Here is a 26,236-nt window from a genome sequence, read left to right as displayed (position 1 = left end):
AATATAACGAAAATCACTCTTCCCTATAATTGTTTGAAAGAAGAGGGTTTTTTGGCACTAAAAAATAAAATTTCGTCACGTTGGACAAGGACTACTAAAGATATGCTAGCTCCATTATGAATTATTATTTGTATATCTTGAGATTAAAGTAACTTTAATGCTACTAGACATGAATCTTAGATTTCCAACTCTTTTAACTTAAGTGGCTTTCGTTTAGTCCAATTCAAATGCTGCATCCTCTTCTTCACACTTTGGGTCCCAAATTTTCAAACATAAAATCAATCAAAGGGAGAAAAATAATGTCATATAAAGTATGATAGCTCAATAAAGAGAAGAGATTATTACTGTGTTATGTTTACAAGTGTTAGTGGGCATAGCATAAACCATTTTTATGCTTCATAAGTGGATCAATGAGTGTATGAATAGCATGGAAATAACACCTGCACTTTTATCATGTATGTCCCTCCCTTCACCTGCAAAAAAAAGTAAATAAGCAGAAATCCTCTCTGATTTCTTCTCAGTTCCTTTCATCCCACCATGGCTCTTCAGCCTTTTTTCCGCTTATCATCTGTCGTATTATTGCTTTCACTCATCAACTATCTTGGAGCCACAGTTGATAAGCAGTCACAGTATTTCACCCTCATGAAAAGCTCGCTCTCAGGTAACGCCTTATCCCAATGGAGTGCACAGGCAGAGAGCTCATACTGCAATTACACTGGAATAACCTGCAATATTCAAGGCCATGTTATAAAGATGAATCTTACAGGACAATCTCTGAAAGGCTCGTTTCCTGCAGATGTGTGCTCCTACCTACCAGAGCTGAGATTTCTTGATATTAGTAGAAATGATATCACTGGCAGTTTTCCACAAGGCATCATTAACTGCTCGACTATGGAAGTTCTCATCATGAATAATTTATTCCTCAGTGGGAGGTTGCCAAACTTCTCTGGCATGAAATCACTCCGGATTTTGGACTTGTCGCTTAATAAATTCAGTGGAGACTTCCCACTGTCGATTACAAAACTCTCCAATCTGGAGGTGATAAACTTCAATGAGTGTGATCATTTCAATCCGTGGGAACTTCCAGAAAACATCACTCGGTTGGTGAGGCTTAAAGAGTTGGTTCTGTCAACAACCATACTTCAGGGAAGCATTCTTCCGTCCCTAGGCAACATGACATCCCTTGTTGATCTCGAACTAAGTGGGAATTTTCTGAAGGGTCAGATTCCTCCAGAGCTAGGGATGCTGAAGAACCTCAAGTATCTCATGCTTTACTACAATGAGCTGAGTGGCAAAATACCCGAAGAGTTGGGAAATTTAGCAGAGCTTACAGATATAGACATGTCAGTCAACTTATTGACAGGGAAAATCCCAGAATCCTTATGTCGTCTTCCCAAACTTCAAGGCTTGCAGCTTTATAATAACAGCCTCACAGGAGAAATTCCAGTTGTTCTGGGGAACTCAACTACTTTGAGCATATTATCTGTGTATGAGAACTTTTTGACAGGCAAGATTCCCCAAAATCTTGGGAATTCATCACCAATGGTCGCAATAGACTTGTCGGAGAATCACTTCTCGGGTGAACTACCATCAGATATCTGTAGAGGAGGTAAACTATCATACTTTCTTGCTCTTTCGAACATGTTCACTGGCAAGATACCTGAAACTTATGCAGAGTGCACATCACTTGTACGTTTTCGTGTCAGCAACAACCGGTTGGTTGGTTCTGTACCTGAAGGAATTCTTAGTCTGCCCAAGGCAAATATAATTGATTTGGCTGACAATCAAATGATTGGAACCATACCTAGAGCAATTGCGAAGGCAAAAAATATGTCAGAGTTTTATATTCAAAACAACAAAATATCAGGAATTCTGCCACCTGAGATTTCAGAAGTAGTCAATTTGGTGAAAATTGATCTAAGCAACAATTCTCTATCTGGCCCTATACCAGCTGAACTCAGTAAACTCAAGAAGCTAAATCTCTTATTGTTACGTGACAACAATTTCACTTCCTCCATTCCAGACTTACTGTCCCAGCTTATGTCACTAAATGTTCTCGACCTCTCAAACAACCAGTTGACAGGGAACATCCCTGACAGTCTATCTAAACTTCTTCCCCACACCATTAATTTGTCAAACAATCACCTTGTTGGTCCTATTCCAGGCCCACTAATTACAGGAGAATTGGCAGACAGCTTTTCAGGTAATCCAAGGCTTTGTGTTCCTGCACATACATATCCATCATATAGAAACTTCCCACTTTGTCCACAAACTCACAAGCAGAAACGCTTGATTTGGATATGGGTGACAGTGGCCTTAGCTATAGTTGTGCTACTACTTGCAGTTGTAGTGTTCCTAAAACTCTGCTCAAGAAAAAAGAAGTAGGTACTAGGCCATTCAATATGAATATTTTTTGTTAGATCAATTTGCAATATTATATTCAACAAAAAGAAGTTGTATGTTGAATAAAAAAGTAGTATATGAAAACCAATCAATATATCACCATCTATTACCCATATTAAAGCAATGATATAGTGAGTTACAATATAAAACATTTGTAATTTAATACACTACTTTAATGTTCAACATACTATTTTGTTATTGATACGAACAGAAAATGTTCACATAGGATATGACCACGGTAGCCCTCGGCAATAATGAGCTTTAGGATCATCTTGCCATTAAAGTAATGTACATACCTTTCTATACATTAAAAAGTGCAGCCATGAAAAATGCCTTCACACAATAAAGTGTTGGGGTTAAACCCTGTTGATTTCCAGGCTAGTCAAAGTTTTTTAAAGGTTCACAGAGAAAAGAGCAGCACAAGATGATATCTCTATTTCTTGGTTGGTGCAATTGGTTGGTGCAATGACAATACTGCTACACATTCTTTCCCCTAATTACTATGACATTAAACACTTTTCCTAGAAATCCCAAAAAGTAGTACAAGCAACAAGACAAAAGATGACAATTCTCAAGCTACTGAAGCATACAAGTTACAAACAGAAAATTACTTAATACTGGACTGAATGGGCCAAAAACTACCATAAATTAATAGACTAAGGTCCATGACCTTCTTCGCTCCTCAGAAGCTTAGATTGAGGTGAGAGACGAGGTCACCTTGGTAAGCAAGTGATGATGTTGGTAATTTGGTATACTTACAGAGACTTGGTGAGAGCGTCTGCTAGCTATCTTGATCTTAAGAAGACACATATTAAGGCTTGATAACCCCTTGATTGACTTTAGCCTTGGACAAAATGCAGTCAATTTGCACATGTTTGTTCTTGTCATGTTAGAAGACAGAGGTTCACTGCATTAGACAAAGCTGCCTTGAAAATACTGTGTGAGTATAGTTTAAAACGGAGCCTTCTATAGGAGCATTATTGAGAGAGAAAATCCTAGAGAGAGATAAACCTTTAGCCCCTCAAACAAAATGTTCATCCCTCCCTCAACCAGCCCTCACAGAGCGCAAGGTTGCAGAGAATCATGCCCAAATCAAAGACTCAGCCCGGTCCCTGCCCTTGATTGTTGTCGAGTTTGTAGCCCAATCATCCCAGGGCACAAAAGTAGCTGAAGTGGAAATAATCCAGTCAATTCCCACCAAGGTATCCCCCCTTTTCTTCAAAATAACCAAGTGTTTGTTCCAATTTCTGCTGAAGAATATTCGAATCTAAGTAAACCATGGAGCAATGCCATAATCTGTAAGGTTGTTGGCCGGTCCTTCTCTTGTGATTTTCTAAAGGCCCACTTGGTCAAATTATGGCAGTTGGCTGGAGAAATTGAATTCATCGTCATTGGCAAAGGGTTTTATGTTGTCAACTGTCCAAACATTTAAAAAAGAACAGCCATACTTGCTGATGGACCTTGGTTCATCCAAGGAGCCCAAATCTGGGTTCAGTATTGGGAACCAAGGTTCTGTCTGATGATTTTCATCATCATCTGATGATGAACTTAGAGAGAGAAAGAGAGAATTTAGGAGACAAAAGAAATCTGTAGAATGTATTATCTGTTAAGCTCCTATTACAAAGATAACAGAAAGTTTCTATATATACAAAGAGTGAATAACAAACTCTAACTAACTATGACAGTTGTACATTGAGAAAACTAACTTTATAAATTAATTATAATCTTAACAGCCTCCCCTCAAGATGGACTAGGTGGTGGATGAGTAAACAGTCCAATCTTGGTAGATAGAAAGTTATGCTGATCAGCTGCCAAAGGTTTAGTCATCACATCTGTAAGTTGTAAGGAAGATTGAACATGACTCAAAGAAATAAACTTGAAATCCACATGCTCTCTAATATAATGACAATCCAACTTCAGATTTTTGTTCTTTCTTGAAAAACAATGTTCTCTGCTATGTATTGAGCTGACTTGTTATCACAAAATAAAGTGATAGGAGTAGGCACATGAATTTGAAGATCCTGTAATAAACCTTCAATCCATACTACTTCACTAGTGGTCTGACTCATAGACCTATATTCAGCTTCTGTAGAGCTTTTGGAAACAACCTTTTGTTTCTTAGTCTTCCAAGAGATTAAAAAATCTCCAAGAAAAATGCAAAAACCAGTAAGTGACCTGCCATTGTATGTTTTGGGAAGTAACAATAGAAGTCTTGAAAGGAAATTGATCTTCCATGAAAACGACATCTCTACTAAGAATGATTTTATGAGTTTCCAATTCAAACAACTTATACCCTTTTTGAGCATAAGGATAGCCAAGTAATATACATCTTGTAGCCTTAGGAGCAAACTTGTCAAGAGTTTTAAGAGCTGGATAACATAGACAACCTATAGTTCTCAAATGAGCATAGGTAGGCGGTTTATTCATTAATGCTTCATAAGGAGTCTTCCACTGAAGAACATAACTAGGAAGAAGATTGATAAGATAGGTGGCAGCAAGTAAACAATCACCCCCGAATTGTGTAGGAAGATGAGCATGGAATTGGATTGCTCTAGCAATTTCTCCCCGATCATTGGTCAATCCTTCATGTCGATGCCTCCTTCATCTCCCATGTAGTACTTGCGGGAATTGGGGGTTGTATGCGTTCGAAATCGGGTGATTGAGTGGTAGGCTTCCAAAAGAAAATTTATAGCTTGGACATTAAAATGATGGAACTTCTTGCAATAATTCATGGCATGAGTATAGCGGTTTCTAAGAAGGTTGAGTATGTTTTGATCTGCTGGGAATGTAAAGAGGCTATAACTCTTATAAATCAGGATATGATGCATACTGATATCAACTCCTATGCTTTGAGTGTATGTAGGGAGTACAAACAGGTGTTCAAGGAGGTTAAGTTCAATTGTTATTTTATTAAAAAGTAGATTTGATAAAAGTTAGTAGTAGTCAAAGTAGTATTATTTTATTTTAAAGAGAGAGATTGTAAGTCATGATTAGAGTTAGTAGGCAATAAGAATGGTATTATTTTATTGGAAAAATTGATAGGAACAATCTCAACTATGGACGTTCCACCATTTTCAGTCCCAACTAAAGATTATTTCTGAGCGGTCCTAACTATATATCATTTTTGCTGAAATTGGTCCCAACAGGTTAATGACCTGTTACAGTAGGTAAAATGAGTTTTTTTTTCCGCCAGAATTTGTTTCTTCTTCCTCCTCCACCTCTTTCTTCCTCCTCCCTTCACCATGTCCTTCTTCCTCCTTTTTCTCTCTCCTCCCTGCCACTTCCTCCACTTCCTCCTCCTCTTTCTCGCTCCTCCCTGCCACAGAGCCCACCCCGAAGCCCCATCCTCCTTCTTTCCTTTATTTTTCTCTCTCTGTTTTTTTCTTGTTTCTTCTATGTTTTCTCTGTTTCTTTGTTTTTTTCTTGTTTCTTGGTGTAATTGGTGCTCCATATTCATTTGTTAAAAACTCAGCAAGCCAAAGCATTGCTTTTTTCTTGTTCAACTCAGAATCATTGCTTTGGCTTGCTGAGTTTTTACCAAATATTTTTTCTTGTTTCGTGGTGCTCCATTGATTCCTCTTCGAATTCCTTCATATCATAAAGTTAACAAATGCATCAAACATCACCCAATTGTGAGTTCTTACAATCCCATAATTTGTTTGTTCTGTGTTGTTGGGTTCTTGTTTGCACATGAATTGTTCGGTGAAATGCATCAATGAAAAAAAATCTTTTTTTAAATTTTTTTTTTGGGTTTTTGAGTTTGTCTGTGCATAACCCGAAATTGAATACCAATAAAGTTGTGAAGCTTAACGGAATGAGGCATGGTGGTGAAGTGGGTGGGTTTGTTTTATGGTCCAAGAAGCCGGATTTGTGGTGCTTGGAGCTTGTTGTTTCTGGCACTAAGATTAGTGCTGGGCAGGGGCGGCTTTTAGCATGTTCAACATGTTCTATGGAACAGGGCCCGTTAATTGTGAGGGCCCCAAAATAGAGAGAGTTCAAGTAGTAAAAAGAAACAGTTTATCTACTTATTTGAACTTTTTTTTCATAATATGATTATGTGAAGTATGGATGAGCTATTACATTATTAAATTCTTCAAATACGAGATCGCACAGGGCCTCTATATAGTTCGAGACGGGCCTGGTGCTGGGAGTGATGGGAAGGTTGCTTGGAGGCAGACCCCTTGGCACAACTCTCACGCCTCTCGATGCCCGCTCCGACCTCTCCGGCGTTCATTGCAGGAGAGGATCAATGGGATTTCAGGGGTGGGAGGGGAAGGGGTAGCAGGGGAGGAAGAAGATAGGAGAGAGAGAAAGGAAGAAGGATTAAAAAAAAATTTAAAAAATTTTAACCTGTTAAACAGGTAAGAAGTTACCTAGGACCAATTTTGGCAAAAATGATAAATAGTTAGGAGTTAGGATCGCTCAGAAATAATCTTTAGTTGGGACTGAAAATGGCGGAACGCCTAAAATTAGGACTGTTGCTATCAATTTTTCCTATTTTATTTAGAAGAGAGAGAGTATGCACCAATAGTTATAAGGTAGAATAATTAAAATAATAGTAGGTCATATCCCAAAATAAAAGTCTAAAAAAAAAATTCTGGAACAGATAAAAAAAAAAATATAAAGATATTCTAAGAGGAAAGGAGTATTTTTTGTAGATTTGACTACCTTTGATATTTCCAAATTATTGATAATGCTACCTTTTGATAGAGACACTATCAAAAACATGAAATGACCATTCTACTCTCTTGTGAATTTTGCAAATTCTAACAGTAAAGCCACCTTCCTTCGCTTTTCTCTCCTTGTTCCTATTCATTCCCTTTAAAAGACGAGTCATCTTCTTTACTCTCCTTGTGCAAGCCTTTAAAATGGCCATTGGAGTACCGTTATGGCACTTAACTTTCTTGCTATCAAGGGAAAGAGTTGAGGAGGATGTCATTGCCCTATATGTAACATAAGCTCAAATTTAGCTAAACAACAATGCAGTAGACAAATTTCAGTCACAGTTGTAATTTTGTAAAGCCTAATTTCTTAAAACCCTCAATTTTCAAAATCCCCAATTTGCTAAGAACCCTAATTTACAAAATTTAAAGATAATCTTACCTTGATTGACAGAAATGGATGATTATTTCTCCTAGATAAGTCCAAATTTCCTAAAAAATACCCAATTATTGTTTATGGAAAATGTTTGAAGATTAATTGGAGAAATGACCTATGAAGACGGAAGGATGGGTTTATAAGAAAAAATCGAGGGATAGTTCCAAAGAATTGGGAAAGAGAAACTAAAAAGTGTCCCCACGCAACGGGTATTATGACAGATGCCGACAAAAGGTAGCAATATCAATAATTTAGAAGCATGAATGATAGTTAAAATCTACAAAAGGTAAAAAAAAAAATAAAAAAAATAAAAAAAATTACTTCCTCTGTTTAGACATAGTTGCACCATTTCTAACTTTCACACATGTCGATATATGATTTCAACCATTAATATCTTTAATTATCAATAAGTAAAAATTATAGAAAGTTTATTTTAATAAAATTTACATCGAGACAAATCTAACAAGATCCTGATGACTATGTTTTTCCTAAAATATAAATCACCACAGACAATCTAAGTGTAAGATGTGAATAGTGCACAAAATAGAAATGGTACAACTATTTCTAAACAGATGAAGTATGCGATAAAAAAAAGGTAATTGAACCCAAACAATTCCTACAAGTTATCAGCAACACTAGGTTTTTGGTGTAGATCAAGCAAGTGAAGCTAAATCTTTGAGACTTTCCTACAGACTGTGGATGATCAGCCATTGAAAGTAACATGTCTATTATTATTTAACTAGAATTGTCCAATGTGTACATAAGTCATGTCAATTAATAAAAGTTAAATTAACTTGAAACAAGATTTGAAACCATGACATCTTATTATTATACATGATACAATTACCATCTCAACCAACTTTTAATCATATTTAAAGTGTCCACATTATTATATTTGTACCTTTTAAATGTTGAATTTTTCTTAATATATTTTAATAGGAATGGAAAAAATGCATATCAAGTTTGGAAAACAATACCAACCTATCTTCATGGCATTCAATGAAAGTAGTATCGGTTTCTTTGGTAGAGTCCAGATGACAAAAAGTGGAAGAAAGATTTTCTTCTCAACCTCATTTACCCCCAAAGGACAAAGTTATGATTTTGGATGCTATGATTCTTTAGACTCTTTGGTGCCCCTCATTCCTCTAACTCTACTTGATATTTGTTGTCCTTATACAATGTGCATCCTAGTGCATAAATCACGCTTTGCTACCAGTGCGTTCTTTGCTCGAGTGTTCCTAAGGGATCTGGTTGCATCCTACTTCTAATTCAAATCAACGTTTTCTAGAGGGGTCTCTTTTCCGGTGTCAACGAGACTGATAAAACAATTATCATCCAAGACTCTGGAAAAGTAAACATAAATTCTTTCTGTTTTCTTCATCTCCAAATCGTTGAAATTTTTTGATTTCCCACCTCAAGAATCTTAAGGTACAAATTAACTCTATCAAGCAAAGAAAATGAAAACTTGGGTTAAAACTTATGTAAGCAGCCTCAAGCTGCAGATCGAATTTGGAATCTACGACATACTAACATTTTTTTAGCTGTATTTTCAGTCTCAAATGTTGTATATTGAAACCAAGTTATCAATATAGCTAATAGATTATGGACAGATGGTGATAGTAAGTGTTTGGGCCCATTTCTTGGACCAGCCCACCTATGGCAAAGTTACTAAAATACCCCTACCTCTAGGGAAACAAATCCTCCACCAGCTGGAGATGACTAAAATACCCTCATTCATTGGGGCTCTTCTCCTCTATAAATAGGGGTTGTCTCATCAGACAAAGGTACGCAATTCTAGGCTACAAAAACGAGAGCATCTCTCTCTACATTGATCTCTTTCTCTCTCTACCTCAATCATCAACTGACTTGAGCGTCGGAGAGGCGATCCCGGGACCACCCCCGGGGTAGGCTAACCTTGTTTTGCAGGATTCCGACGTACGGACAACGGAGCTCAGACATACCTTCTTGGGGCCTACATCAAGTCTCTCAGCACACACCAACACCTATGATCATCCTCAATTTCTTAGCAGAAACAGTTTGGCGCCGTCTGTGGGGATAGTACAAGAAGTTACTTCGCCACCACTCAGCAAGATTCACCTTGTTGCTACTCAGCAAAACTCACCTCATTGCTGCTCAGCAATGGCCCCAACCATGAAGACATGCTCCTAAGCCAACCGTTCCTGGAGAGCTCAAGCATCCTATATGCACCTATGGTGCTATCCCTCTATCCGAATGACGAGGATTCCACCCCAATGGAAAATCCACTACGGAGTCGGTAACCCCTCAGCATCAGGTCAGATATGAGTAGCTGACCCAATGCCCATGACTGCAACAAACGTCACCTTGATGGCATCTCATCTTCAACAAACTCTCCAGCAAAGTCGAATGTGTATGGTCTCCACTCGTCGAGAGGAGATCATTCGTCCTTCCTGAGATGGTCAGCCTAACCGGCTAGGGCCTAAATAGAGGGAAGGACCGTGTTAACCCTCAAAGGGCAAAACCTGTTATCACTCGGAAGAGGTTCTATTGAAGAACACAACCCATAAGACTGACCTGAACAAGGGGTGTGGTGACTCAGAACCGTAAAACCTCTCCAGAATAAGCAGTGGCACCCTCGAATTTATGATGTAGGGCCTGTTCTCTTCGGCATAAAACAGCTGAACTGAACTGAACTTATCAAAGCTGAACTGAACTGAACTGAACTTATCGGAGCTGAACTGAACTGAACTGAACTTATCAGAGCTGAACTGAACTGAACTGAACTGAACTGAACTGAACTGAATTGAATTGAATTAAATTGAATTGAATTATATTACATTGAAATAAATTGAATGTAATAAATATATAAATAATATTTTAAACAATAATAATATGAATATTAAATAATAATTATAATGATAAGTAATAATAATGAATAATAATAATAGTAGTATTTTGAATATCTTTAAATGATAGTTATAAATAAATAATATTAATAATCATAAATTAATAATAATAATAATTAATGATAGTAATGATAATTAATAATAATTATTTTATATTATATGTATTAATATATTAATACTTGACGATGATATATAATAACAATAATATCTAAGAAGTAAATTAATATTACTATTTTAATAATTAGATTTAATAATTTAAAAATATTTAGTAATAAAAATAATGATTGGGTTGGACCGCGAAAATTACATCATAAACCGTCTTGACGCGATTTGATTGGTTTATGGGCTAAAAAAAGTGGGTTTATTTGTGCTTTGACCTAAACCATGTTCCTCCTAATAATAATAGTAATAATAATTAGTAAAGCTATAATAAAAAAAATATATAGAAACAACAACAACAACAATAATAATAATAATAATAATACTTAATAGTAATGATATATATTTAAATAATAATAATAATAATAATAATAATAATAATAATAGTAATTAGTAAAATAAATTATACCAACATAATAATAATAATAATATTTAACAAAATGGTTATAAAAGAATAGAGCTGAACTGAACTGAACTGAACTGAACTTATTGGAGCTGAACTGAACTGAACTGAACTTATTGGAGCTGAACTGAACTGAATTGAACTTATTAGAGCTGAACTGAACTGAACTGAACTGAACTGAAAATAAGCTGGGGAGAACAGGCCCGTAGTTCAGCTAGAGGGGCCTATTCATCAAAAAACATCGACTCATTGACAAGGTCTACTCATTTAAGGTACCCACTCAGCCAGATGTGCCTATTCATCATCAAAGGCACCAACTCATCAACGGTACCTGCTCCTTCGATGTACCCATTCATCCATGGGTGCTTGCTCAGCCGAGGCATCTACTCGGCCTCAGATGCCTAAACTTATGAGAAATTTATCCTAACTTCAAAGGCACACTATCAAAAGCCTTGCATCACCCGGATCAGTCCAGCAAAACTAAAACTATCAAGCCAATAGAGGCGAGCAAAAGGAGGCTCAAAAGGCTAGAATTTCGCCATGACACCTCCTCGGTCAGGAGGGGGAAATCTCACTAACATAGCCAAAAATGGCTAAGTACAACATACCGGAGCATTCATGACGTCAAAAGGGCGAAGCTCAAATCGACCCATATCCTCCATATCTGGACCCGCTCGGTCACTAGGAGACCCCTTCTCCTTTGCTGAGTCACTCATACTTAGCGGCATACTCATTCAAGCTAAGCACTTAAATTGGCGCCCACTCGGACGGCATGTGGCTCATTAGTCCCTTATCCGAGTGGCATCCGACCCGCTCAGCTGATAGGAGGCCCTCTCCCCTTCGTCGAGCCGCCCTTATACTTAGGCCAAATTGAGGCTAAGTAATTCACTGATACCTGCTCGGACAGGGACCCGGTCGGCCACTCAGTCGTGCACATAACTTGAAGCGGGGCACAATCTCGGCCAAGGGAGCTGCTCGGGCAAGCATATACTTTGCAAAAATTCGAGGGCGTTTCACCCCCCTCCCGGGCCCACCAGGGTCCCCCAGGAACATGGATCCCTCGTTTTCCGCTGGACGATCGCCTTGGGAAGGAATGATGCTACCCTATCATCCAGCGTGGGGCTAATTGCTTGAACGCCTTAGCTGGTCAAATGATATACACTTGATGGAGGTGCGATGATGTTCGTCATCTCCTGAACAAAAACTTCTCCAACGGCACTCAAATATGGAGAAGCCTCCCCCGACTAACTTAGTCGAAAAACGGCTAATTATCAACAATTGAACCTACTCGGGATCTGAGTAGCGTTAGAAGACCTCCTCGAGAAGCATGGGGCTAGCAAAGCCCTCCTGGATCGGGAAGCTCGTTCATTGGCACCTCCTCAGTCATAAGAGGAGCGTCCTAACCAACTTAGCCGAAATATAGCCAAGTATCAACGACTGGACCTACTCGGGAGTCGAGTAGCGTCGCAAGACCTCCTCGGCCAAACATGGGGCTCAGTAGCCTCCCGAGTCAAGCACATCTCGCGGTACCTCCTCGGCTAGGCCAGGAGTACCCTACCACTTAGCGAAAATAGCTAAGTGCAAACAAAATCACCTCCTCGGCCAAACATGGGGCTCATTAGCCTCCCGAGTCGAGCGTGCAAACAAATTCACCTCCTCGGACAAACATGGGGCTCATTAGCCTCCCGAGTCGAGCGTGCAAACAAATTCACCTCCTCGGCCAAACATGGGGCTCATTAGCCTCCCGAGTCGAGCGTGCAAACAAAGTCACCTCTTCGGCCAAACATGAGGCTCATTAGCCTCCCGAGTAGAGCGTGCATCTCGCGGTACCTCCTCGGCTAGGCAGAGTACCTACCACTTAGCAAATAGTTAAGTGCAAACAAATCACCTCCTCGGCCAAACATGGGGCTCATTAGCCTCCCGAGTCGAGCGTGCAAACAAATTCACCTCCTCGGACAAACATGGGGCTCATTAGCCTCCCGAGTCGAGCGTGCAAACAAATTCACCTCCTCGGCAAACATGGGGCTCATTAGCCTCCCGAGTCGATCGTGCAAACAAAGTCACCTCCTCGGACAAACATGGGGCTCATTAGCCTCCCGAGTCGAGCGTGCAAACAAATTCACCCACTCGGACAGCATGGGGCTCATTAGCCCATCATCCGAGCGGCGTCCGACCATCTCGGCTTATTGGAAACCCGCTCGGCCACTAGGAGACCCTCTCTCCTTTGACGAGTCACTCTCATACTTAGCCAAATTAAGGCTAAGTACTTCATTGACACCCACTCGGACAGCATGGAGCTCATTAGCCCATCATCCGAGCGACGTCCAGCCCGCTTGGCCATGGCCCCTGCTCAGCCACTCGGTCAATGCCCCCGCTCGACCTTGTTGGCAAGCTTCGAGCACCCGCTCGGCAAATCGCGGACACCAGCTCCCTCGAACATCAGCTCGGCCAGCCTCAAGGGAACCCCCTCGGTTCGACCCGGTTTATCTGGTCGGCCAGGAAACTCGGCCATGGAGCTGCTCGACCATGGAGATACTCGGCCATAGAGCTGCTCGGCCATGAAGCTGGTCGGCCATGAAGCTGGTCGGCTAAGAGAGTCATCGGCCATGAAGCTGCTCGGACATAAATCACTCGGCTGAAGGAGTGGGTCGGTCATGAGGCTCGTTCGGTCACGGCAGCAGGTTGGCTAAGAGAATGGGTCGGTCAAAGGAGTGGGTCGGACTATGAAACCACTCGACCATCCTGGCACCCGGTCGGCCAGCCTCGTACCCGGTCGGCCAGCCTCGTACCCGGTCGGCCAGCCTCGCACCTAGTCCACCTGCTCGGCCACAAGAAGCTTGCTCGGCCAAGGGAGCAGCTCGGCACAAGAAGCTTGCTCGGCCAGCCTCGCACCTAGTCCACCTGCTCGGCCACAAGAAGCTTGCTCGGCCAAGGGAGCAGCTCGGCACAAGAAGCTTGCTCGGCCAACCTCGCACCTAGTCCACCTGCTCGGCCACAAGAAGCTTGCTCGGCCAAGGGACCAGCTCGGCAAAAGAAGCTTGCTCGGCCAGCCTCGGCCAGCACTTGCTCGGACAGGGTAGTGGCTCGGCCAGCACTTGCTCGGCCAGCCTCGGCCAGCACTTGCTCCGCCAGCCTTGGTCAGCACCTGCTCGGCCAGCAACGAGGGTACTCGCTCGGCCAACCTCAAGGGCACCTGCGAGACCCCCGTGCTTGGTTAATCTTAGCGCCAGAAGATTCTTGGGTCCCGCTCAATATCGGCAAAAGTGTAATCAGCTTATTCCGCCAATCAACCGCACTAAAAATGGTGATTTCCACTCCGATCACTTGGCGTGGGGCTAATTGTTTGGGCCCATTTCTTGGACCAGCCCACCTATGGCAAAGTTACTAAAATACCCCTACCTCTAGGGAAGCAAATCCTCCACCAGCTGGAGATGACTAAAATACCCTCATTCATTGGGGCTCCTCTCCTCTATAAATAGGGGTTGTCTCATCAGACAAAGGTACGCAATTCTAGGCTACAAAAACGAGAGCATCTCTCTCTACATTGATCTCTTTCTCTCTCTACCTCAATCATCAACTGACTTGAGCGTCGGAGAGGCGATCCCGGGACCACCCCCGGGGTAGGCTAACCTTGTTTTGCAGGATTCCGACGTACGGACAACGGAGCTCAGACATACCTTCTTGGGGCCTACATCAAGTCTCTCAGCACACACCAACACCTATGATCATCCTCAATTTCTTAGCAGAAACAGTAAGGTTTTATATACAACATTTTTGATTATGTATAATGAATATAACATTTGTTGTTGAGTATATAATCAAAAAACTAATGAGCAAAAAATAAAGTGCATAACAATTATGAACTGGTATTCTCCTTCCCTAATAACAAAAGGGTATTACACAGCAGTCGTAGAATTCCAATGTCAAGACAAAAAGGGAGGTTAAAACTTAAAAAGTCAAATGCAACAACCTTGGATATCAGTTTATTCACTTCACCCAGCAGTTCAGCATGAACTTTAATGAAAGTAATATTACTATTAATTTATCCAAGCAGAGTAAATGCGATGCAATGAGGATTTAAATCTGCTATAAATGTAGATGATGCATATAATTCTACCAAAATTCACAAAAATCTTTCAGCTCTTAATGTGTTTAAAAACTCATCTTGATAGCTCTATATTATTTGCACAGCAGATATGATTGAAACCTTAAAACTTCAAACAATATATGCTAAAGGTTCCAATCAGATAAGCAATTGAGAATTCAAACCTAGCACCTCCAGATATCAACCAACAAAGGGACTGTAGTCTGTACTCTGTAGTGTCGCCTCGAAACAGGAAGTTGTCAGCAGCAGCAGCTGCAGCAACAACAACAATAATAATAATAACAATAACAACAGCAGCAGCAGCAACAACAGCAGCAGCAACAACAGCAACAATAGCAATAGCAATAGCAATAGCAATAACAATAGCAATAGCAATAGCAATAACAATAACAATAACAATAACAATAACAATAACAATAACAATAACAATAATAATAATAATAATAACAAAAAATAATATATAATATTATGAGCTGAGCTGAAACGAGCTCAACTGGACTGAGCAGAGTTGAGTTGAATTAAACTGAACTGAAACAAGCTGAATTGGACGGGATTGAAGCATAGAGTCAAAACAAGGTTACATCGTATCGTATCGCCCGTGTCGTAAAAGTTTTCAAATCTACTAAACCGATACTTCTCGTATCATCGAGTAAAAAAAAACCACGTTTTAGGCGAGTTCAAGTGATATCTCATGGTCTGAGCCGGTATTTGGCTATATGACAACCGCATCATCCCCTTTCCCGCATCACCATGACAGTTACCACGATCGTGACCAAAACCACATTTTTGAACTATGGACTAAATTGAACTGAAACTTTTCCCAAAAGAACAGGGCCTTGGTAAAGTCAAATAGTTGGGGACAAAATTCTTAGGTTAAGACAAAGTTCAGACTACTTAGGCTATAGCCAGCATCTTCAAACTATTATCCTCGAAACATATTATCATTGGGGTCCTCTAAGTTATAATCTTATTTGGCTTCCGTGCCGCACTTAATACTACACCTTATTCTACAAGAAGCTTAGAAAACTGTTTCTCAAAACATAACCAAGAGGTACGATCAATTTGATCTCCTAAAAAAGAACACAATAAAACAAAAACAAATAAGTGCCCCTTGTTCATTAACAAATTAATCATTTATTGTACATGTTGGTTGCCATTTAGTACTCAGAATAATTATTTGGCCTGATAAACAGCAAATATTTTCTGTGATTTTACCAAAATTGATATTAGCTTAACAGTTTAGGTTGTGTCTATTTCGAGTCCAGCAGCAGTTCAAAACCCAAGATCACACAAGCTATTGCAGTCTGAGAAAAACATTAGGAAGATAACAGTCACAAATGCCACAATAGCGAAAAGTCCTCAGTTAAAAACCTTTGAGTCACTCACCTAGAAGGCTAGAACTGTAGAATGATATGGGAGCTACCTGCTTCATTTGTAATTTCACATCCTTCTGCACCACGATGGTTCATTTGCCTTACACAGATACCCTTAAGAGACACGTCAGCAAGATAATTATGTCAGAAAAAAGAAAAGGAACCTGGTGTATTTTGTATAGTACATAACAAATAGCAATTGGATAAAGTTCTGCCACAATAAAAAAGAACCAATTTGTGCACTAGTTTATTCTGTAGACTGCCAAAACAGAGATGCAAGCAATAACACAATTATCCACAAAAACCAACACATTTCGACATCAAGAATATATTCAAGTAATTAATACATTATCAGGATTTTACAGAAAGACATAATACGGCGTTTTCAAATAAAATAAGTAACAAACTTCCTAGAATTTACTCTGCACAAGATGCTCAAACCTTAGACATCGTCCGATCAATTATCAGCCTTAAGCTATTATTGGAAGAATCTATTCCTCAAGACACTACTTGAAGATTTTTTTGGGAAAAGAATTTTCAGTTGGGTAAAACAAGGAAAAAGATACATGTATAATTATTAAACTACTATTTCCATTGTGAAGAGGAATTTTATGTTTCAGTGCTAGCATGGTGTTCGTCACCAAAATTATAATTCAATCACTGATTTCACCCTAAAAAGGAGCTTTTATCTTACAGAACTACCTTTTAATCAATATTACACTGATACAATCACAGTCATACATCTTTAACCATTACCATACATATGATGCCTCTTCCACTGAGAGTGCATCATAACTCAGTCCATCAAATAAAAGAAATTAATTATTATATAGAAAGGTGATCAAGTCGAATCACACTAACAAAAATGCAAGCTCCAACATCAATTATTCTGTAAAGACATGAGAGGCTTAACAGGAAACAGATAGACAATAAAGAAGTTTTTTCTATAATATATGACAATGACTTGACAATTCAATATGAATTTTTTGTTTAATGCATTATACAATAGGGGTAAATAATGGGTGTGCGGCCTTTCGAGACTTGACATGTAGCCTCTACTTTCCCTAATCTCTAGTTCTCAATCAGAAGTTTTTAATCAGCCACCAAGTTGATGCCAAAAAAAAAGAATCAGCCACCAAGTAATAACCTATAAAATTCCATCTGCTTTCTGAGGTGCTGAACTCTCCAACAAAAATGCAAATAGAGAGTAATCAAGATGTCAAATATACAGTTATAAACTTATGCCTGAAGGCATGTTTCACAATACTTCATCTAGAATGTTAAGCAGAAAACAAAAATCAAAATTAAAGCCACAATTTGTAACAGCTAAACACTCAAACTTAATTCATTATACTTAATCAAATAGCGACATGATAGAAGCTAATCTATAACCAATAACACTAATTATTGGCTAGAAAGTCTCAAGTTTATGCAATCTTATTGCTTCAGTCACAGAAATATTGTTTCACTGAGCACCTAAAACATAACACATCATCATGAAGCCATTCCTAGTAAGAAGTATACACCGATTTGTGAAACACCGATTTGTGAAACACCTCTTCTATGTCATACTGAATGAAGGCAACAAAATAAATAGAACCAGCTACTGGAAAGAATATTGCACTAACAATTCTCTTCGCTTGCAACACTTCGCAATACTACTATACAGCATTCAAGTATAAAATAGTTCCAAAAATACAATTATTTCAGCACAGTGTAATTAAAAGCCAAAAGCTTTATCCACTAGTGAGTAAATCAACATAAACTTCACTTAGGCTAAAACTTGCCAAATAATTTTAGCAAGTTTTCTTCTAATTTTTGGTTCAAACTTGCTTCCCATCCCTGCTTGCAAAACCAACTTAAACTAACTAAAAATACTCTACCTGGAACCAATCTCAAGAGCTTCTTAGAAAGTTCACATAATCAAACAAATTTTTCCAGAGAATAAGATTTCTATGTCAGATTGCAGGAATTTCTAGCTGTCAAAATCAATAACCATTACCCAGTATGAGTGGGCATCTTTATTTGATTAACATTCCACTATATCATTAAGAACATCCAGCTTGAGCATGAGATTCTAGCTTTTGGGCTCACAAACTTTTATGGGCTTTCCCCATCAAGGCCCGTTTTTGTGTAGTGTAGCTTAGTAAGTAAGTTAAACAATCACAAAGTTATAAACTTATAATCCAATTCATAACGGCTAAGAACTAAATAAAGAATAGTTGGTGGAAGCATTTACTAAAAATATAAAGGGAAGGGGGGAGAATATCTTGTTCCAGATTTGTGATAGATTTTTTAGATGCCAGGTTTTAGATTCTGTTTGGATGAGAAAGTTTTGGTGACATAACCCTATGTTTTACTCATGTCTTCTATCTTGTATACTGAGTGCATTAATGAAAAGAGCAGACCTACTGTTGAAAATAAAAATCAAATAAAATGACAAAGTATTAGTTAATACGGAAAGACTACAAAACTGAAAAGTAACAAAAAAAACCTTTATGCCTATTTCTAACTTAAGGAAGTCCCGGATACTTTGACAAACCTTCATGCTTATTTTCATTATGGAGCTTATGAAACTAAAGTCATCCAGGTAGACTGGTTGTAGTAGTGACCTTTACTGCCATATTCTTAAATTCCAGTATTTTAAAGGTTGTTCCGTCAGTGCCACCATGTTCTGTAACAACAAGGGAAAACAAAGCCAAAACCAAAAGATCAAGAAAAGAAACAAACAAAAAGAAAAGGTAATATCACCAATACCTGGCTCATCACGGTTGAGATGAATGTCAATAACAATCAAGACAACTCAGAAAGTTAAACTTTCTCAGCTTTCTCCAATGGAAATAAAGAGAATGTTCCACAGCCAATTTATAACCATGTTAGTTAGAATCTAAAAGTTCGATACAAGTCATAAACCTCGACATATGCTCTTCTCAATAATATATATCTAATATGTTCAACCACACTGATTCATCATTTGCATTAGATTATTATGAGCTCAAACCTTTTTCTTTTTTTTTTTTAGATACCGCTTTTGCTGAAGGTAAAAGAATCTTTTATCACTGTTATACTTCAGTAGTTTCTCCTTAAAACCCATAAATATCACTTCTTTGTTTTCGGGTGAGCAAGGAGTAGCATTAAATTAAAAAGTCATGGCAAAAAGCCTATTATAATCTTCCAAGAACAAGTTTTGACAATAATTAGGGGGAAGGGGTAATCACCTATTTACATTAGGGAGTTCATCCCAATTTGTACACATCTTAGCAACGGAGTCGGCTCCTGGTTATCTAATTCTTGACATAAAACTCTGGATTACTTGATTATGGTGTAAAATGATAAAGCTTGATAGTCTGGACATACTTTGTCTCAGATGAAGACATGAGTCCGAGTAACATAGTTTATGATTCTTCATGAATTTCCCAGAGACAGGGCACTTTGGCTACAGATCCCTAGAATGATTTCTCCATAATGTTAAATAAGTCATTATGCTTTTTCCTGCCAAAAGTAGCTAAAGATGTTACGCCTGACACATGTTTTATATGCAGACGGTTGGAAAACCATTAAGAATCAGCAAATAAACTAAGATACTATCAACTATATGACTACTTATTTAATCTCATGCAAGAGCATATCAATCTGCTAAGGTGGGGACTAAGAAGCACTAGAAGATTTCTTTAACATAACAACAAATTATTAAGTTAACAAACAACAGGAAAGCAAAGCATAGTGCTGATAGCTCAAACAATGTGCTAGTTGCATAATAGTATTTTATCTTTACATTGTGATTAGTAGAAAACTATATCAAAATTACTAATTAATTTACCTGTAAAATAGAAGAGGGACGCCCATAATGCAAAAACCATCATCCTGCATCCAGAATATTAAGCAAACACAAAACCTAAAACAAAATAGCATAGAGGTCAACACCAAGTACAAGAGTGAAGTAAAATAGCTAACATAAATCAAGTCAATTAGAAAGATTAACATATGAAATGCCAAGTAAAGATTTTGTCAATTTAGCTCAGCACACTAGACTCGAAGTCCAATCTTTGATGAAGATTTCAAACTAAAAAGTACTTAGGTAAGCCTGTAAATGGGAACGATCAGTTCTGGGATGATAACCATGACAGTAAACATCATTTATCTGAAGGTAAACAGCTTTCAATTGGGAATATTTTAAAATAATACTGAAGTATAATGAGGGCATCTAGGAAAGAGATTATGTATCAAGTGGTCCTGATTAATCAGAAATTCAGAACATCAAACAGTTATTAAGTTTTTACAATTACAAAGGAATTCGTACATTTTATGGGCGCAAAGCACGTACAAAATCTTATTCTCTACATAACTTAGTGGGCACAGCATAAAGCCTCTTTATGCTAAATATGTACCCCCTCTCTTTCTTCAGTAGTGCCAGTGATTAGTACTGAAAGAACCTTCTTTTTCCTTCAAATCTCGTTACTACTTCACTCAGTAATCTCCTCAATCATGTTAGCTATATACATATTCTCTTCTCTGCTCCTTCACCTGTAACAACCATATTAAACCAATACTTCTCCTTTCTGTTTCCCAAATTCATCCACCAAGGCCAAATCATGGCTTTTCGATTTTTCTGCTTCTCTTCTTTCATATTATGTCTTTCATTCCTTAATTCTCTCCAAGCCACAAGCAATAAGCAGTCTCAATATTTTACCCTCATGAAAAAATCTCTTTCAGGTCACGCCTTGTCTTATTGGAGTGGCAATGGAGGGAACTCATATTGTAACTACACTGGAATCACCTGTAATATTCAAGGCCAAGTCACGAAACTCAATATTTCAGGCTGGTTAGTTAAAGGCTCACTTCCACCTTATGTGTGTTCTTACCTACCTGAGCTGCGAGTGCTGGATACTAGCAACAACACATTTCCAGGCCCTGTTCCAGATGGCATCATCAATTGCTCTCTCTTGGAAGTGCTGAACATGAGTTCCTCATATCTCAGTGGCAAACTGCCGAATTTTTCCTCTATGAAGTCTCTTCGCGCTCTGGACTTGTCATACAATTTGTTCGATGGAGATTTCCCTATGTCCATCATGAACCTCACCAATCTTGAAGTCATAAACTTTAACGAAAATACCAACCTGAACTACTGGGAACTTCCAGAGAACATCACACGATTGACAAGGGTTAGGACCCTGGTACTATCCTCAACAAAGGTTCAGGGTCGAATCTTACCATCCATAGGAAACATGTCATCTCTTGTTGATCTTGAACTCAGTGGGAACTACCTACATGGTCATATTCCACCTGAGCTAGGAAAGCTGAAGAACCTGAGGTCCCTCATGCTTTACTATAATTTGCTCACAGGTAACATACCAGAAGAGTTGGGTAATCTAAAAGAGCTGATAGATCTGGATATGTCAGTGAACAAATTGACAGGAAGAATACCAGATTCTATATGCCGTCTTCCCAAGCTCCGGGGCTTACAGTTTTACAACAACAGCCTCACAGGAGAAATTCCATCTGCCTTGGGAGACTCAGATTCTTTGAGTTACTTATCCATCTATGACAACTATCTGACAGGTGTGGTACCAAAAAATCTAGGGAAGTCGTCAACAATGTTGCTGTTGGACTTGTCAGAGAATCAACTAACTGGAAAATTGCCACCAGAAATCTGCAGGGGAGGTAAACTCCTGTACTTTCTTGTACTGTCTAATAAGTTTACCGGAGAGATACCTGATAATTATGCAAAATGCACATCACTTGTACGTTTTCGTGTTAGCAACAACCAGTTAATGGGCTCTGTACCACAAGGACTTTTTGGTCTTCCCCATGTTTCCGTTATCGATTTGGCTTTTAATCAATTGACGGGTCCTATATCCCCGTTTATTGGAAATGCTAAGAACCTATCAGAATTCTTTGCTCAGAGTAACAAAATCTCAGGGGCTCTGCCTCCTGAGATAGCTGGAGCAGTCAGTTTAGTAAAACTTGATCTAAGCAACAATTTTTTATCTGGCCCTATACCTACTGAAATTGGTAACCTCAAGAAGCTAAATCTTTTATTGTTACGAAGCAACAAGCTCACTTCTTCCATCCCAGATTCACTAGCTGAACTAAAATCTCTAAATCTCCTTGATCTGTCATGCAACCAATTGACAGGGAATCTCCCTCAGAGTCTATCACAATTAATTCCCAACTCTGTTGACTTCTCAAACAATCATCTTTATGGTCCAATTCCTCTCTCACTTATTAAAGATGGCCTGGAAGAAAGTTTCATAGGAAATCCAGGGCTCTGTGTGACAGCATACACAAATTCATCAGATAGAAGATTCCCACTTTGTCCACAGGATTACAAGCAGAAGAGGATGAACCTAATGTGGGTAATAGTGGCCTCAGTGATTCTCCTCTTAGTTGGAGCTGTATTGTTCCTTAAACGATGGTTAAGCAAAGGAAGATCGTTGATAGGACATGACGAGACCATGTCATCATCTTTCTGCTCCTATGATCTTAAAAGCTTCCATCGAATAAGCTTTAATCAACGTGAGATCTTAGAAGCCATGGTTGACAAGAACATACTTGGTCATGGAGGATCAGGAACTGTGTATAGAATTGGGCTAAGCAGTGGGGATATTGTTGCAGTGAAGAAGCTATGGAGTCCGAACACAAAGGACAACATCTCAAAGGACCAACTCTTCCCAGACAAGGAACTCGAGACAGAAGTTCAGACTCTAGGAAACATAAGGCACAAAAACATCGTGAAGCTGTACTGCTATTTGTCAAGTTTTGATTGTAGCTTGCTGGTTTATGAGTATATGCCAAATGGAAACCTCTGGGATGCCCTACACAAAGGAAAGATCCTGTCGGATTGGCCAACCCGTCACCAAATTGCCTTAGGAGTTGCACAGGGTTTAGCTTACCTGCATCATGATCTGCTCCCCCCGATTGTACACAGAGACATCAAGTCCTCCAATATCCTCCTTGATGTTGATTTCCAGCCCAAGGTAGCGGACTTTGGTGTGGCCAAGGTCCTGCAATCCAAGGTTGGCAAAGATTCAAGTCATACTCTCATTGCAGGCACTTATGGCTACATGGATCCTGGTACGTTCAGATGCTAATAATTGCCATTTGATAAGGGGAGGGGGAAGGGGGAATAACTGTTTTTTAATCCAACGAAGTAACACATGAATATTTTGTTCTGAATGTCACTTAAGCCCATATAAACTGCATGTGATAATTTTCAAGTCACCATTCAAAATCTACTGCTACTAAATCAATAATATCGCATCAGTTTAAAGCTTTCCAAGGTTAATATACGATATATTGTAGTTTCAAGTTTGATATCTGGTACTATAAAAAATCTATGCATGCAGTACATTGTTATAGTCTTCTAACATTGACTTTCTTCCAGATTATGCTAATACATCCAAGGCAACAACAAAGTGCGATGTCTACAGCTTCGGGGTAGTGTTGATGGAACTTGTTACAGGGAAAAAGCCAGTGGAGGCAGAGTTTGGTGAGAACAAGAACATCATAAACTGGATTTCTACCAAGGTAAAGACCAAGGAAGGAGCTATGGAAGTCTTGGACAATCAAATTTCAGGTTTGTTCAGGGATGATATGATCAAAGTGATCCGCATAGCCATTCGTTGTACAGCTAGGGCCCCGGTCCCAAGACCAACTATGAATGAAATTGTGCAGTTGCTAAGCGAGATTGACCCATGCAGATTCGATTCTTGCAAGTCGACAAAAAAGACCAAAGACACATTAGATCCCACAACGCTAGATAAAACATTTCAACTATGACCATACAGTAATTAAAAGAAGTCTAAGGTGAAGCACTAGAGCATCTGTACAAAAAAGCATCGTCTCTCCAAGAGCATTCAGAGACCCTTCATGAGGAACAATTAGACCTCATTTATTTCTTTTATGTAAAAGTAGTAGGTAGATTCTATCTTTTCCTTTTTCCACCTTTCATCCAAAGAACTCTTGTAAGATATGGGGAATGTAATCATATAACTACTTTATAGCAAAGCAAGCATCTGCATTGCACAAACCTTAAAGGAAAATATTTCTTTAGCTTTTAGTTTTCTGTTTTTTTCTTCTTTTTATCTATCCCCCTTTATCTTATGAGAGTGACAACAAGAGAAAAGGAAGCTTTCCCAAAAGAAAAACAAAAGAAAGAAAATTATCAAAGTGGGTTCTTGAATCAAAAAATACATAAAGGTTTAATTTCAAATTGGAGGGACCAACTAAGCTAATAGTTATCCAGTATTTAATATGAAATAAAATGATTTATTGAGGATGATTATCTTTGTCAAAATTCAGGATGAAGGGAGAAGCACAAACTGCAGTAAAAAGGAATTCTTAATGGTGTATAATCTTTTAAACTGCAAATAGATGCATATGTTGGATTAAAGAAAACTAACAAACATAATTCACCATACATAGTGTGACCATGAGACCCCACTCTTCAACTTGGTTCACTTGTCTAGTAATAATATTAATATAGTAGTACAAGTCACTTGCTTGCATTTCTTAAAGTACTGTAGATGTTTATAAAAGCTAAAAGAAACAGCTTGTGCTACATTAATTTCAGAAAGTGTTTACTCACTCTGACCTGAATCTAGAAACTTACAATATTACACTTCCTTTAGCATCAAGTATGGCTGCAATGTGCATGCACACTTCTCTAATCACTCTGAATTCCCAAAGCTTCAACAGCAACAAGAACACTGCTTTTAAAGGGTTTTGGGGTAGTCCAAGTGAGTGAGCAGCATTACCTCTTACCAGGCTCGTGAGAAGGGGAAAAAATTTACTAATGCTTCCTCCTTTTCATGTATTCCGTCGCCCTCTAAATTGTCTCCTGATAAGCCATAGTTAGCATACATCATTATCACGAGTTTAATGAATATGGTTCTTAATATTGGCATACAGAAAAATCATATAACCACCAAAACTTAGTCATCTAGATGTGGTTAATTCTTAATATTAAAACTCACGTAGTTGAGATTCGAGTAAAAGTAGTTCAGAAATTCTTCCTCAACTATCAGCTAGAGCTAGACTTGGCAAAACAAACTTGTACCCAATCATCCAAACCTATATACATGACCCAGACTCCATTAACCAAAATTGGCTTGATGCTAACTGAACGAACCCACAAATCAATGTTGATCAATTAACTCGAATCAAACCAAATTGTCCCAGAAATCAATATGACCAACGTTAATTGGTTATTCTAAAAAATTCAATCATCCATACATGTAGAAAAATCCAGATTAAATTGACCCAATCCAAACTGTTACCAAATCGGGAAACTAACCAGTCGAATATGACCCAAATCAAGTTAACCAGAACAAAACCCAACCCGGACAATCCATTTTCATCATAACATGGATGGAAGTAGTAAAAGCAATAACATATGGAGATCAAATTACCAGGACAACAAGCCCTAGCTACCAATAACTAAAATATATCGCCAACAATCCATATAATGGTGGGTAATGATTACCCATATTGAATAAATGAAGCACATCAACTAGTATAAAGCAAAGATAAGTGCAAAAAATTAATTAATCTACGACTGTAAATAAACTAAAGCATTACACAAGTCAAATTAAGTGATTCAGCAAATAGATGTTGGGCTTTTGCATTTTAAGGCAATGTATCAAACATCTAATGTGCACATCATACATTCATACCTAATACCCACTACCATATCTATCAAAGATTATAAGGTCACAAACATAGTAAGTGTATAAAATTTTGATTGGCATAGCAGATAAAATAACCCGCATCTTGAAATTAAATTCATTTTAGAAGATTGTAATAATTTGAG

General features: G+C 38.6%; 2 protein-coding genes across 2 annotated transcripts; both read left to right on the top strand.

Annotated features, from left to right (window-relative positions):
• Nucleotides 1–267: 267 nt before the first annotated feature.
• On the top strand, nt 268–3,030 carry LOC104884798 (receptor protein-tyrosine kinase CEPR1). The gene has a single exon (XM_010669494.4). The coding sequence runs from the start codon at nt 538–540 to the stop codon at nt 2,383–2,385; it is 1,848 nt and encodes a 615-aa protein (XP_010667796.1). The 5' UTR covers nt 268–537; the 3' UTR covers nt 2,386–3,030.
• Nucleotides 3,031–20,825: 17,795 nt separating this feature from the next.
• Nucleotides 20,826–24,484, top strand: LOC130591305 (receptor protein-tyrosine kinase CEPR1). Its single transcript, XM_057394463.1, has 2 exons — nt 20,826–23,499; nt 23,810–24,484. The coding sequence occupies exons 1-2, from the start codon at nt 21,018–21,020 to the stop codon at nt 24,202–24,204; spliced, it is 2,877 nt and encodes a 958-aa protein (XP_057250446.1). The 5' UTR covers nt 20,826–21,017; the 3' UTR covers nt 24,205–24,484.
• The last annotated feature ends 1,752 nt before the right edge of the window (nt 24,485–26,236 follow it).

This window comes from Beta vulgaris, chromosome 1, assembly GCF_026745355.1.
Source record: "Beta vulgaris subsp. vulgaris cultivar EL10 chromosome 1, EL10.2, whole genome shotgun sequence".
NCBI lineage: Eukaryota > Viridiplantae > Streptophyta > Magnoliopsida > Caryophyllales > Amaranthaceae > Beta > Beta vulgaris.
Note: the sequence above shows the minus strand (reverse complement) of the source record. Positions and strands in the feature narration are given on the sequence as shown.

Excerpts from the sequence above, each read along its gene's own strand:
- LOC104884798 (XM_010669494.4), top strand. The coding sequence starts at position 538 with ATGGCTCTTCAGCCTTTTTTCCGCTTATCATCTGTCGTATTATTGCTT.
- LOC130591305 (XM_057394463.1), top strand. The coding sequence starts at position 21,018 with ATGGCTTTTCGATTTTTCTGCTTCTCTTCTTTCATATTATGTCTTTCA. Across the intron at positions 23,500-23,809 it reads TTATGGCTACATGGATCCTG|ATTATGCTAATACATCCAAG; the intron begins GTACGTTCAGAT and ends ACTTTCTTCCAG.